We start from the raw sequence: 14,330 nt of genomic DNA, 5'->3' as shown, positions 1-14,330 counted from the left end.
AGTAAAACTACTTGCAGAGAAAACTACAACATCAACAACTGGCTCTTCCTGGTAATGTATTTCCTCCTGCCTGGAAAGGACACCCTTCTCCTCAGGGAGAGAGAGAGAGAGAGTCCCTTTCCTGTCGCTGGCAATGACCTGAGGTGGGAGTGAATGTAATGATACAGCCATGGCCAGACCCTCATGTTCTCCAATCCCACATCACGTCATTGGCAGGGGCAACAAAATGTACAGGTGTCTTCCCAGCATGGATCAGAGGGAACATGGATCACCAGGGCTCTAACCAACATGGGGTCTCCAAAGGGGGATGAAGATGGAGCAGTGAACGAAGCTCCTCCTGAAATTGGGGCATTTGCAGGGTTTCTCTTACCAGTGACTTCGTTGGTGTCTTGTCAAGTGAGAGCTCTGGGTGAAGCTCTTTCCACACTGGGGACACTCGTAGGGCCTCTCCCCAGTGTGGATGCGCTGGTGCCTGATGAGGTGGGATGTCTGCTTGAAGCCCTTCCCGCAGTCAGGGCAGTGGAAGGGCCTCTCCTCTGAGGGAATTCGCTCATGCAGGTGGAGGCTGGAGCTGGTCTGAAACCTCTTCTGACACTCAGGACACTCGTAGGGCCTCTCCCCAGTGTGGATGCGTTGGTGGATGGTGAGGGCAGAGCTGCAGCTGAAGCCCTTCCCACACTCCCCACACTCGTAGGGCCATTCCCCAGTGTGGATCATCTGGTGGCTGATCAGGGTGCTGCTCTGCCTGAAGCTCTTCCCACACTCCAAGCACTTGTGGGGCTTCTCCCCATTGTGAAGCTGCTCATGGACCACCAGCTCTGAGCTCTGGCTGAAGCTCTGTCCACCTTCCTGGCTCAGGGTGGGTCTTTCCTCCTCAGAGCACCCTGGGCTGGGTTTGGAGCCCCTCCTTCTGTGGGATCTCTGGGGATTTTTCCTCCCCATTGAATTCTGCACTGTGGAGCCACTCAAAACTGCCTTTTCCACGAGGTTCTGCCAAGGGGATTTGTCCTCCCTGGTCTCCATCCTCAGCTTCTTCCCTGGGGGAGGAAGGACAAGGAGAGGATGGGATTTGCCTCCATGCCACAGGGAAGGGGAAGGAGATCCCCCCAGTGCATCCCCAGCAGGACGGGGTTGGCAGCAGGGTTGTCCTGCAGCCGGGGGCTGTGCTGGGCTGGGAGATGGAGCAGGAGAGAGGGGGAAAGGGGCACTGACTTCCTCCTCACCTTCCTGCATGTCCCGGGGCTCCTTCCTCTTCCTTGCAGCCTCCTCCTCCATCTGGCAAAGGTTTGGGGATGTGAAATCCTGTTTTGGGAGGAAAGCAAGGGATGAGCGCATTGAATTTTGTACTGGTTTCAAGGCAAACCTGGGGAGGGTCTAGGCGATAATTACAATTTAAAAAGAAAAGAAGATCAAAGCAATGATGCAGAAACACTGCCTTAAACTGACAGAGTCAGGATATAACCTGACACCCTGTTGCTGGTCAGGCTGGTGGCTGCAGTCCCATTAAATGGTGGCTGCAGTCCTGTTGGAGAGATGAACGTGATTCTGTCCAAGCAGTGATCCTGTAGAAGGGTCTGGTCTTCCTCTGGAGGTCCAGGGGTGGCTCTGGAGCTCTTGTCCTCTGGGAATCCAGTAGGCAAGCTGCTCCTGGTGTTGCAAGGCTCAGCTTATATCCAGGTAGGAATGCTTGGATCCTCCCCCTGGGCGGAGCATCCCACAATGGGAGGATGGAATTTGATCAGTCCTGCAGTGACACTCAATGGCCCATTCCCAGAAGATATCTCCCCTGGAGGGCGTTATCAGGGCTGAGTCATGGAAGAGATCAAGAACACTGCCCCACCTGTTTAGAGCAGTTGATGAAGATGGGCATTGAAAACATGCATTTGGTTCCATCTAACACTGCAACCTGAAACAGTGGGGGAATCCCTGCTCAGAGGGGTGAACACCACCCCCCTTACCCAAATTGGCTCAGGTGTAAAACCCCAACCCTGGGAAGGCCACACACACAGGGGACAATGTCACACTTGCCCTGCCCCAGGGGAGGTCTCTGTCCCTGTCACTCTGTGGCTGTCCCCCCTTTTCTCTTTCACAGGCCGGGGGCTTTGCCAAATCTAAGAATAATTTTTTTCTTTGTCCCTGTCACCTTTGTGACATCTACACAGAACTTTCCCTTCCTTTTCATAATCTTTTCCTAAAAGAGGTATTGCAATGTATTGGGCCGAATTTCCACTTTTCTTTTATCAGAATGTGGCAGCAGCTGAGCTGGAGCTGTGCAGGACCAATGGATTTTGGAATTGCCACAAAATTGCTTCTACTGTGATTTTATTGAATTTTGGGATTTGTTTGCATTTTCACCACAAGTGACTTGTGGGAAGAGCAAATTCAAGGCATTTTCTGTAGGGTTAAGTTTGATTTTTGTCAAGAAATCACTTTACTTTGTCCGGTGCCCAGGGGATGCTCAAGGGGGTCTCTGAGCCCTCTCACACTGGGGGATGCTTGGGAGTGGCTTGGTTGTCCCTGTCCCTGTCACCCCAGGCCATTCCCCAGGGGTGTCCCTGTCCCTGTCACCCCAGGCCATTCCCCAGGGTTGTCCCTGTCCCTGTCACCCCAGGCCATTCCCCGGGGTGTCCCTGTCCCTGTCACCCCAGGCCATTCCCCAGGGGTGTCCCTGTCCCTGTCACCCCAGGCCATCCCCCAGGCGTCTCCATCATTCTCACCCCAGGGAATGCCTGGGGGGTCTCCCTCCCTCTCTCCCCTGTGCCAGGGGGTGCTCGGGGCAGTCTCTGTCCCTCTCAGCCCAGGGGATGCTCAAGGGGGTCTCTGAGCCCTCTCACACTGGGGGATGCTTGGGAGTGGCTTGGTTGTCCCTGTCCCTGTGACCCCAGGCCATTCCCCAGGGTTGTCCCTGTCCCTGTCACCCCAGGCCATTCCCTGGGGTGTCCCTGTCCCTGTCACCCCAGGCCATTCCCCAGGGTTTGTCCCTGTCCCTGTCACCCCAGGCCATTCCCCAGGGGTGTCCCTGTCCCTGTCACCCCAGGCCATTCCCCAGGCGTCTCCATCATTCTCACCCCAGGGAATGCCTGGGGGGTCTCCCTCCCTCTCTCCCCTGTGCCAGGGGGTGCTCGGGGCAGTCTCTGTCCCTCTCAGCCCAGGGGATGCTCGGGGCTCTCTGTCCCCTGGCCCTGGGGGATGCTCGGGGGGTCTCCATCCCTCTGGCCTCAGGCAATGCCTGTGCAGGGCTGGGCACCAGGGGCTCTGTGTCCCTCTCACCGCTGAGGCTGCTCAGGGCTGGGGGGGCTCTGCCACCTTCTCACCCCTGGGGAGGCCGGGGGGGTCTCTGTCCCTCTCAGCCCTGCTGGGACCCCACCCAAACATCATCGGGGTCACAGGGACAGAGACACCCCCAAAGCCCCAGAAGGGCTGAGCCTGGGATTTGGTTTGGGGCTGAAGATTTAGGAAGGGGCTGGAATTGGGGCTGGGCTTGGAGTTGGGGCTGAGATTTGGATTAGAGCAGGGATTGGGGTTAAGGCTAGACATGGGATTGGCTTTAGGGCTGGGGTTGGGATTGCGTCTAGGGCTAGATGAGTGTGGGGCTGGGGTGAGAATAAATTCAAAACTGTGAGTGTGTCTGAACATGGAGTGAGATTGAGATCAGGATCAGGGTCAGGTTTGGGAATGAGCTCACGCAGAGCGGGACGGGGGGATGTCAGTGTGGGATGTTTTGGGGAAAATCATGGATTGGGGAAAAACAAGGTGTGAATGCCTTGTGCTGGGGATTCCTCCTACCCAAGTCCATCTCTAGAAGTCACCTGATGTCCATAAAAACCTTCAAAAATCAAGAGCGAAAAAAGCTACCAGGAGTGTCCCATTTCCAGTCTCATCCCTCTGGGGTTCTGGTGGTTCCCCCTCTCAGGGCTGCTGGGGATCCCATGGGCCAAGGTGATCCCCCCTCTCCAGGATCCTGCTTAGGGATGCTGGGGGGTTTTGGGGTCCCCTTCTCCAGCCTCACCCCAGACCAGCCACTTGGGGCTCTCCATTCTTCCCAGGACTCTGGCCTGGTATAGCACAAATTTGGGAGAAAATCTCCAAAAGAGTTTCCTCCAGAAAGCTGATTTAAGAGGCCCCTCCCCACACCAGATTGGGAAAAGATTTCCATGGAGGAAAGGGGAAAAATCTGTTGATTTAACAGGAAAAGCATTTACCAGCATAAAAAATGAACAATATTAAACAATAAACCTCTTGCCACTCCAAAAGAGATGACCAACTCCGAAAGTCCCTCTGTGGGCTGTAGCTCGCCTCATTCAGTCCCTTATCAGTCTCTTATCAGTCTCTTATCAGCCTCTCCAGCACAGGAAATGCCACCGGCCAGGCTTGGCCAGGTGGTCCACAGGTGGGAGCTGCCAGTGGTGTTCTGGGTGTTCAGTGCAGAGCTGGTTCAGGTTTAAACCACTCCAAAGAAAAAGAAAAACCACAGTCCAGGGAACTTCTCTGCCTCAGAGAGCTAATAACTAACTAAAAGCAAAGGAGAGCTCTGTCCCGCCCTCTGTCCATCCAGGAGCCGGAATGTGGAGGAGTGAGTGCAGTGTCTGAAAACAAACTGCAGCTTCTTCCTCCTCCCCTTGGCTCTCAGAACCAGCCTTAAAGGTGCAGAACTCATTTCTGGGCTAAAGGGACCGATGGGGCACGAGCATCATGAAGTCACCCCAGGACGCGCCCCTGTCAGGGTCAGGGGGTCCCGTCCCCGCCTCATCTCCGGGCTGCCGGGGGTACCCCAGCTCCGGTATCGCCCCTTCCCCTCTCCCCGCCCCGGGGGTCCCCCGTTCCACAGCCCCGGCTCTCACGGGGATCCCCAAAACCAATGTCCCGCCCTGTCGGTACCGGGCCAATCCCACGTGGACCCCCGGGACCCTCCCGAGGGGCGATCGCGGCTCCTCTGCCCCCGAAAAAGCTCCTCTTAGGGAGCCCGGAGATACCCGGGGCTCGAGTCCGGGATCTGCCGGCTCCGAAAACTCTCCAAAAAAATCCTCCCGGAGACCCCTGGCTGGAGTAATTTGGGAATTTAGCTACTTGAGCTGGGCTTCTTGTAGGAGTTTTAGCAACCCTGTGTTCCTCACCTTGGAGTAAATGAACTTTATCAGTCACTCTGATATCATTTGCTCCCTCTCCCCCTGTGATATTAAGAAACTTTTCAAGGAAAGACAACAAAATATTTTCTTTTTCCTGGCCACTCACAACAGCCATTTTCCTCATCATTTCTCCCATAAGTTCCACAGGAGGAAGGAGGGACTGTTTCCAAGTTTCCAAGAGTTCCTCCAGAGAGAACCACAACCTCCTCAGAGGAGGGAACCACGATGCTGTCAAAGGCACTTGGAGTCAGACAACAGTGCCCTGAACTCACTGTGCCAAAATAATGTTGCAATTTGGTTAAGAAAATTTCCGGAGTAAGGCCTCCACCTCAATTAAGGTGCTAACAAGACCAAATCCAAGGTGGATTTTATTAAACAGTAAATGTGAGGTAGAGAGAGAGATGGAAAGAAAGAGAAAAGGGGGGACAGCCACAGAGTGACAGGGACAGAGACCTCCCCTGGGGCAGGGCAAGTGTGACATTGTCCCCTGTGTGTGTGGCCTTCCCGGGGTGGGGGTTTTACACCTGAGCCAGTTTGGGTAAGGGGGGTGGTGTTCACCCCCTGAGCAGGGATTCCCCCACTGTTTCAGGTTGCAGTGTAAGATGGAACCAAATGCATGTTTTCAATGCCCATCTTCATCAACTGCTATAAACAGGTGGGGCAGTGTTCTTGATCTCTTCCATGACTCAGCCCTGATAACGCCCTCCAGGGGAGATATCTTCTGGGAATGGGCCATTGAGTGCCACTGCAGGACTGATAAAATTCCATCATCCTATTGTGGGATGCTCCACCCAGGGGGAGGATCCAAGCATTCCTGCCTGGATATAAGCTGAGCCTTGCAACACCAGGAGCAGCTTGCCTACTGGATTCCCAGAGGACAAGAGCTCCAGAACCACCCCTGGACCTCCAGAGGAAGACCAGACCCTTCTACAGGATCACTGCTTGGACAGAATCACGTTCATCACTCCAACAGGACTGCAGCCACCATTTAATGGGACTGCTGCCACCACCCGGAGCAGCAACAGGGTGTCAGGTTATATCCTGACTCTGTCAGTTTAAGGCAGTGTATCTGTATCATTGCCCTGATCTTCAATTTCTTATTAAATTGTAATTCTGACTTAGACTCTCCCCCAGGTTTCCCTTTAATCCTGTACAAAAGACCACATGTTCACCCTTTCTTTGGTCCCCAAAACAGGATTTCCCATTCTCAAACCTTGACTCAATGGAGGAGGAGGCAGTGAGGAAGAGGAAGGAGCCCTGGGATACCCAGGCAGGTGAGGACGCAGTCAGTGCCCCTTTCCCCTCTCTCCTGCTCCATCTCCCAGCCCAGCACAGCCCCCGGCTGCAGGACAACCCTGCTGCCAACCCCGTCCTGCTGGGGATGCACTGGGGGGATCTCCTTCACCTTCCCTGTGGCATGGAGGCAAATCCCATCCTCTCCTTGTCCTTCCTCCCCCAGGGAAGGAGCTGAGGATAGATACCACAGAGGACAAATCCCCTTGGCAGAACTTTGTGGAAGAGGCTGTTTTGAGTTGCTCCATGGCACAGGAATTCAACAGGCCGGAAATGCCTGGAAGATCTTACATGAGGAAGGGCTCCAAACCCAGCCCAGTGTGCTCTGAGGAGGAAAGACCCACCCTGAGCCACCCTGAAGGTGGGCAGAGCTTCAGCCAGAGCTCAGAGCTGGTGGTCCCTGAGCAGCTTCACAATGGGGAGAAGCCCCACAAGTGCTTGGAGTGTGGGAAGAGCTTCAGGCAGAGCAGCACCCTGATCAGCCACCAGATGATCCACACTGGGGAATGGCCCTACGAGTGTGGGGAGTGTGGGAAGTGTGATGGTGTTCGCTGGGTTCTTAGGATGAGAGAAGAGACAAGAATGTCGACTCCATGTTTCAGAAGGCTTGATTTATTATTTTATGATATATATTATATTAAATCTGTGCTACAAGAATAGAAGAAAGTATATTATCAGAAGTCTAGCTATGAATAGAAAAGGAATGATAACAAAGGCTTGTGACTGACTGAGACAGTCCGGACAGCTGGACTGTGAATGGTCATTATTAGAAACAACCACATGAGACCAATCACAGATCCACTTGTTGCATTCCACATGACCAAATTATCATGGTTTACATTTTGTTCCTGAGGCCTCTCAGCTTCACCAGAGAAAAAATCCTAAGGAAAGGATTTTTCAGAAAATATCATGGCTACAGGGAAGGGCTTCAGGTGCATGTCCCACCTCATCACCCACCGGTGCATCCACACTGGGGAGAGGCCCTATGAGTGTCCCCAGTGTGGGAAGAGCTTCCCCAGCAGCTCTCATCTGACCAGACACCAACAGATCCACCCATAGGGGAAGCCCTGCAACATCTCTGACTGTGGGAAGAGCTTCCTGCACTGCTCCAACTCCATGCCCCATGAGAGGACCCACTTTGGGCAGAGCCCTGGTAACCCACATTCCCTGTGATCCATGTTGGGAGGATACCTTGATGGTTATCCTTTTGGTTTGGCCCTAATTTTCTTCTGATTTGTCTCTATTACTTAAAAATAATACGACTAAAAAGAAAGTAATTGATCAAAGATGTCTAAAGTGCCACAATTTAACAGGTATTTCAGATGGAATTTATGGTTTGGGGACATATTTTGGGGGATTTGTGGGTTCTTGGGTGATTTCAGGAAGTGTTCTCCGTATCTTTGCACTCCAAAGTCAAGATGATTTGATCAGTCACCTCAAAATTACTTAATTGCCCTGAAAAAAACTCAGTCATACCCCACAAGGGCTCAATCCCACCTCAAATTGGCTTGTTCCCACCTCAAAAAAAAAATCAGTCCCATGTCAAAATTACTCAATTCCACAGCCTCTAGGGTGAGATGGGATTGGAAGGAGATTTGGGGAAGTGGCATACAAATTTGGAGAAGTGGGATCAGGATTGTGTGGGGCTGGGTGTGTGGGATGTATTTTGACAATAAATAAAACATTCAGATTATTAACTTCTATCCCATTCATTTTCCATCAGTTCCGGTTTGTTTTTCAGAGTGCCACCTTCTCAGCTGATTGTGTTTGTGTCCTCCTTTCTCTCCTGCCTTTCTTTGCCTGCTCTGTTTCTCTCTCAGTGTCTCCCTTGACCCAGGGCATCTCCCACCAAAGACCCTGCCCTGATTTAATTCCCAATCCATGAGCTACAACAACCATGGCTGAAGTTATGAAGGCTGGCAGTGAAATGTCACTGTAGGATCTTGCTCCACTTGGCTTTTGGCTCCTTCTTAGGGCTTTGCCTTCAAGGGCAGGAACATCTTTTCCTGTCTGGGAACTGGAATTCCAGCCCCTGGCAGTGTGTGCCATGGATCCCAGAGGGGCATTCCCGAGGCTGCCAGGGTGCTGCTCCTGCCGTGCCTCCCAAGGAGCTGTGCAGGGCCAGGGGACAAGGTCCAGCAGCTCTGTTGGTTCTGCAGTGCCACAAGGGCCCCTGGTTCCATGAGTTTCCCTACTGCCAACAGCGGTTCCTTGGTTCCCATGATGCCCTGCTGCTGTGTCACCATGGATATTTGGTGCCATGAAGTTCTTCAGTGTCACAATGGCCTCCTTGGATGGGCAGTGTCACCATGGACCATTGACTCCAGGCAGCCCCGCTGGGTCACCATGGACTCCTTGGTTCCATGAGGGTCTGGGGGTGTCTCCATGGTCTCCTTGGATCCCCAGTGTCACAATGGACCACTGGATCCACATGGCCCTGCTGTGTCACCATGGCCCCTTGGTTCCATGGCACCCCAGGGTCACAATTGACACCTTGTTTCCACGTCACCCCAAAATGGCCCCTTCATTCCATGAAAAATACAAAAGTTTTGTAGAAACATTGAGAAGATCCTGCTTAACACACCTGGGAACACCTGTTTGCATTCCAAAGGGAGGTTAAAGGTGAGGATGGCACCAGCAGCTTCCATCTGCAACAGAGATCCAGGGAAAGGACAGGGACAGAGAATTCAGCTGCAAGACTCAGAGAATTCTGCTCCCAGAGATCATTTCTGCTCACACTGTCCCTTGGAGAAAGGTGACACCATTCCAGGCAGCCTGGACTGAGCAGGTGGTTCCTGAGTGGGGTTTGTTGCTCAGGAAACCTGCTCAGGCTTTTCCTTTCTTTCCTCACCAACAGGAAAACTTCTCCTGGGTCTGTGTGCAGGCAGAGCCCTGAGGAGAGCAGGTGGGACACGGTGCAATGGGCTGGGACATGGAGCTGCAGAGCTCAGGGACAAGGTTCTGCTGCAGGGCACAGGGATGTCAGTGCCAGGTGGGCCATGTCAGACACGGTGAGGCTGGGGGTGAGGAGCAGCTTGTCCAAACAGGGTCAGCCCTCAAGGGGCTCATTCTTCTTTGTGCCCAGACTTCCTAAGGAGACATTCAGCATCAAGATCACCTGGGAAATGCTTCTATCAGCTCTTCCCTGATTTGGAAAAAAAAAAATACATAGTTGAATAAAGAAGAAAAGTCATGAGGTGCACTTGAAATTTCCTCCTTACAAGAATCCCAAACTGATTACAATCAGCTGCACAAGCCCTGGAGACTTGAAGACCACTGAAGGAAGACAAAGAGTCTTCAACAGTTTTCTGTATTTTAATGATCCCCACAGTGGATTTGGGCTGAGTCCAGGACCCTCAGGCACTGAGAGAAGGCTGAAGAAGCTGCTCAAGGAATCAGAAGCGAAACTCCAAGTCCCTTGGAGCGTCACTGGGCCCCACTGAGGGCAGGGAGTGCCAAAGGCTCCCCAGGGACTGCTGAGAGCAGATCCTTGAGGCCAGGATTGCAGGGAGCCCAAGGCTCTGAGCAGGGAACTGCAATGCTGAGCAAGGCCTGGGCTGGCTGGGGGAAGCAGAAAGGCCAAGCCCTGAGCCCAGCCTGGGACAGCAGGGCCTGTCCCTCACGGGTGGCTCGGGGATGTTTGTGGGGCACTGGGATGTGAGGGGCAGCAAGGACAAATGTCATAAACCTGTGTGACACTGCAGACCCTCATGGAACCAAGGGGCCAGTGGGACACTGTGGGAAGTTGTGGGACCAAGGGGATCATTGTGGCACTGTTGGGGCCTATGGAACCAAGGGGCCAGTATGACACTGTGGGGCCTCATGGAAACAAGAGGCCACTGTGAGCCTGCAGGGCTGTAACGCCTGAGAACACTGAAACACTGGGGGTAACCAAAGGTTCCTTTCCTTGAGTTTGGTGCACAGGAGAAACACCAACCAGATATTCTCAACATGGACAGATGTAAAGAATATTCTTTTAAGAAAGGGACCCACAAGGATCATCAAGTCCAGCTCTGAAGTGAATGGCCCACACAAGGATTGAGCCCACAACCTCAGTGATACCAGCACCATGCTCTAACCAACAGAGCAAAAGGTCAAAATGACGCAAAATTTTACTGGTAAAATATAGACAATCAAGGAAATTTGGCAAAGGGTTTAACAAAACATGCACTTCAACATAAAACACTTATCATAGCATTAACTTCATTAACTTAGTTCATTTAACCTAAAAACCGGTAACCCTTAAAGTGTTAAGCAACCAAAAATGTTCCAGGTAAATAGGATTAGAAGGAAAAGAAATAGAGAACAACAGCAAAACAGAAGATGTATAGAAAGACACACACACACATAGGTACCAACTGCTCAGGTTCCAGCATCACCAACAGAGGAACCCCAGCAGAAGGCAGGATCCAGACCCTGGGCTGGCCTCGTGCTCCAGCTTTTAACCCCCTGGGCCTTCATGGGCCCGCCCCTGGGGTGGGACTGCCAGTTGTTGTCCAATCAGAGCCAGGGTAGCACCAGCTGCCAGTGTGTGAATGATTGACAGCTCAGCCAATCAGAGCTGGGTCAGCACCGCCCCTGCTGTGTGATTGACAGCTCTGCCAGGCCAGGGCTGGGGGTGGGGCTCTGTCCCACCACAAACCAAGGCCTGACCCGGCCCTGGCCCCACACGGGCATTCCGAGCATCCCAAGGTGTCTCGGGACATGGATCTCATCCAGCCTCTGACAGCCACCACGGTGACACTACGGAACCTCATGGAGCCATGGCTCAGTTGTGACAATGGAGGTCCAAGGACACCATGGTGGCACTACAGAACCTCGTGGAACCAAGGGGCCATTGTGACACTGTGGTGGCTCATGGAATCAAGGAGACCATTGTGAAACTCGGGGGCCCCAAGGAACCAAGAGTCCATGGTGACCTTGTGCAGCCTGTAGTGTCACAGAGGAGCCACTGTGACACAGCGAGGGCGCATGGAGCCGAGGGGCCATGGTGACACATCAGGGCTTAGTGGAGCCACGAAGCCATTGCGACATTGCAAGACCCCATGGAAGCACGGGGCCATGGTGACACAGCAGAAGCAAGGGGAACATTGTGACACTCCAGGGCCTCATGGAACCAAGGAGACCATTGTGACACTGTGGGGTCCCACAAAACCAAGGGAACATGGAACAGGTCTGGCTGGCTGGGCCTCCTGGGGAACACCTGACAGGTCTGGCTGACCTTGGCATGTCGAGGGCTGCTTCTCATCTGCCCCTGAAGCCCGGGGGCTCTGGCTTTCCGTCTTATTGGAGGGAACTGTCCTTCTCCTCCAGGGGCCCATGGACAAAACTGGGATTCCTCCTCCAAATTTCCTTATATGCAAAGATTGTTCCCAGATGAATTCAGCTAGGACAGACAGATCTGGCTGCCATGACCACCCAGGGACCACCTCTCATGTACATTTCAAACCCTGGGACCATGTGCTTTTCTTTCTTATGGGAAAAAACCATCCATCTTGAGCAGGTGCCCATGGCCAAAATTGAGCATCTGTCTCAAGAATTCTCTATATCCAATGATAACTCCCAGACAAAAGCTGCCAAGACTGACAAGTCTGGCTGGCCTTGGGTACCTAAGGGTTGGCACTCATGTGCCTCTGAAACACTGGGGCTCTGTGCTTTCCTTCCTCATGAAAAGAACTCTTCTTCCTGTCCAGGTGCCCACAGCTAAAATTGAGATTCCACCTCCAAAATGCCCTATGAACAAGGATAGCCCCTAGATGAAAGGTGCCAGGAGAGACAGGTCTGGCTGGCTTGACCTCTTAGGAGCCTTCTCTCCTCTTCTGCCTTTGAAACACTTGGGCTCTCTGTTTTCCTTCCTATGGAAAAGAACCTTCTTATCTACAAAGAAATGGCCAAAACTGAGGTTCCACCTCCAAAGGGTGTGTATCCAAGGGTTGGTTTCTGACAAAACCTACCAGGACAGAGAGATCTGGCTGGTCTAGGCCTCTGGTGGCTGCCTGTCATCAGCCCCTCAAACACCAGTGTTCCCTACTTTCCTTCCTATGTAACAGAACCATGCTTCTCTTCCAGGTGTCCATGTCTGAAATTTGGATCCCACCTCTAAAATTCTGGATATCCAAGGGTTGCTCCCAGGCACAATCTGCCAGTACCATCAAGCCTGGCTGGCCTTGGCCTCTGGTGGCTGCCCCTGCAACACTGGGGCTGGGTTCTTCCCTTCCCATGGAGATCCCTGGGACACTGAGGGGACCTCATGGAACCAAGGGGATCCTTGTGGCACCACTGGAGCCCATGGAACCAAGGGGCCATGGTGACCCAGCGGGGCTTCATGGAACCCAGAGACGATTATGGCTCTGTGGGGCCTGATGGAACCATGGAGACCATTGGGACCCTTCAGGGCCTGGTGTCACCAAGGGGGCATTATGGCACCTCAGGGCCTCAGGGAAGTGAGGGACCATTGGGACACTGTGGGGCCCCATGGAACTGAGGGAACATGGAACAGGCCTGGCTAGTTTGGCCTCCCAGGGGCACCTGACAGGTCTGGCTGATGTTGTGATGTCAAGGGCTGCCTCTCATCAGCTCCTGGAAAACTGGGGCTCCGTGCTTTCCTTACTATAGAAAAGAACCCTCCCTCTTTTTAGATGCTCATTTCCAAAATTGGTATTCTCTCTAAAAATTTTCCTATATGCAAGCGTTTATCTCAGAAAAAAACCTGCCAGCTCTACCTGGCCTTGTCCTCTGGTGGTCACCTCTCTTCTGCCTGGCAAACACTGGGGCTCTGTTCCTTTCTTCCTATGGAAAAGAACTGTCTTTCATGTCCAGGGTTCATGGCCAAAATTAGAATTTGGCCTCCCAAATTCCATATATCCAAGGATTGCTCCCAGAAAAAAGAAGCCAGGACAGAAAGGTCAGGCGGGCCCTGTCCTCTGGTGATTTTCTTAGACTCTGAGCTGAATGTTTTCATTTGAAAACACCTTGGAGAGGGCCCAGAGATCTCCCAAGGTGGGGTTTTGAAGCCTCGGGCACATGAGCACTACATATGGACAAAGGAGCTCTGTGCTCTGTGCTGTTGTGGTGGTTTTGCATCACGAAAGTGATGTTCTAAGAGAAGCTGCTAGCAGTTTCCTCCATGTCTGACTAAAAAAACAATCAGTAATTATCTTTGAGAATTGACAATCTGTTAAACTATGAAGGAAACTGTACACGCCTCTGTGAAGACACATGTTAAAGATGGGAAAGCCTGGGAGGGTCTCTTTCCCTTCTGGCTGGCACAGAGGTAACAAGGCTGACCCGGCCCCGTCTCAGCCAGGCCGGGCCGGGCGGCTCCTGCCGTGGGGCCGGGCCCCTTCCCAGGGACCCCGCCAGGCCCCATCGGCTGCCGGGCAGGGCAGGGGAGGCCGCGGGGCCCAGGCCAGGCCGGGCCATGGCTGCAGTTGGGAACATCTGGGCCCTGCTGAGCCCTGCCCCGCCGCCAGCCCGGGCCCAGCCAGGATCCGCCGGGCCCCAGGAGCAGCCCCGGGCCGGGCCGGCTCGGCCAAGATTCTGCCACCCTTGGGCTTCAGCCGCAAGCCCCGGGCAGGGGCAGGAGAAGCCATCGGCCCCCGGCCGTGCTGCTGCTGTGCTCTGGCCTGGCTGCTGAGATCCTGGCCCTGCCCCAGCGCGGCCCATCCTGACACAGCCCCAGCGCAGCCGCTGCAGAAACCTCCATCGTAAAACAGCTCCGGCCGCAAGCACCGAGCCCGGCCGGGGGCACGGAACCATCTGCAGGCCCCGGGTGAGATATGAACTCTTTCAGTGCTTCCATCCTCCCTCCAGTGAGAGAAAAGGACAAACTGCAGGCACACAGAGGAGCAACATGAAGACACCCAGGTCACTGAAGGGGAAGTTGAGTCCCAGATGGGGGGGATGAGGAGA

General features: G+C 53.5%; 1 protein-coding gene across 1 annotated transcript in view; it reads right to left on the bottom strand.

Moving 5' to 3' along the window:
* Positions 1-366: 366 nt before the first annotated feature.
* LOC143692460 (uncharacterized) overlaps positions 367-14,330 on the bottom strand; it is a 157,779-nt gene continuing 143,815 nt past the window's right edge. The window contains 1 exon segment of the mRNA XM_077172694.1: positions 367-845. Within this exon segment, the coding sequence (XP_077028809.1) occupies positions 367-845 (479 nt within the window).

This window comes from Agelaius phoeniceus (genome assembly GCF_051311805.1).
Source record: "Agelaius phoeniceus isolate bAgePho1 chromosome W unlocalized genomic scaffold, bAgePho1.hap1 SUPER_W_unloc_1, whole genome shotgun sequence".
NCBI lineage: Eukaryota > Metazoa > Chordata > Aves > Passeriformes > Icteridae > Agelaius > Agelaius phoeniceus.
The sequence above is the reverse complement of the archived record's forward strand: the minus strand, read 5'-3'. Positions and strand labels throughout refer to the sequence as shown.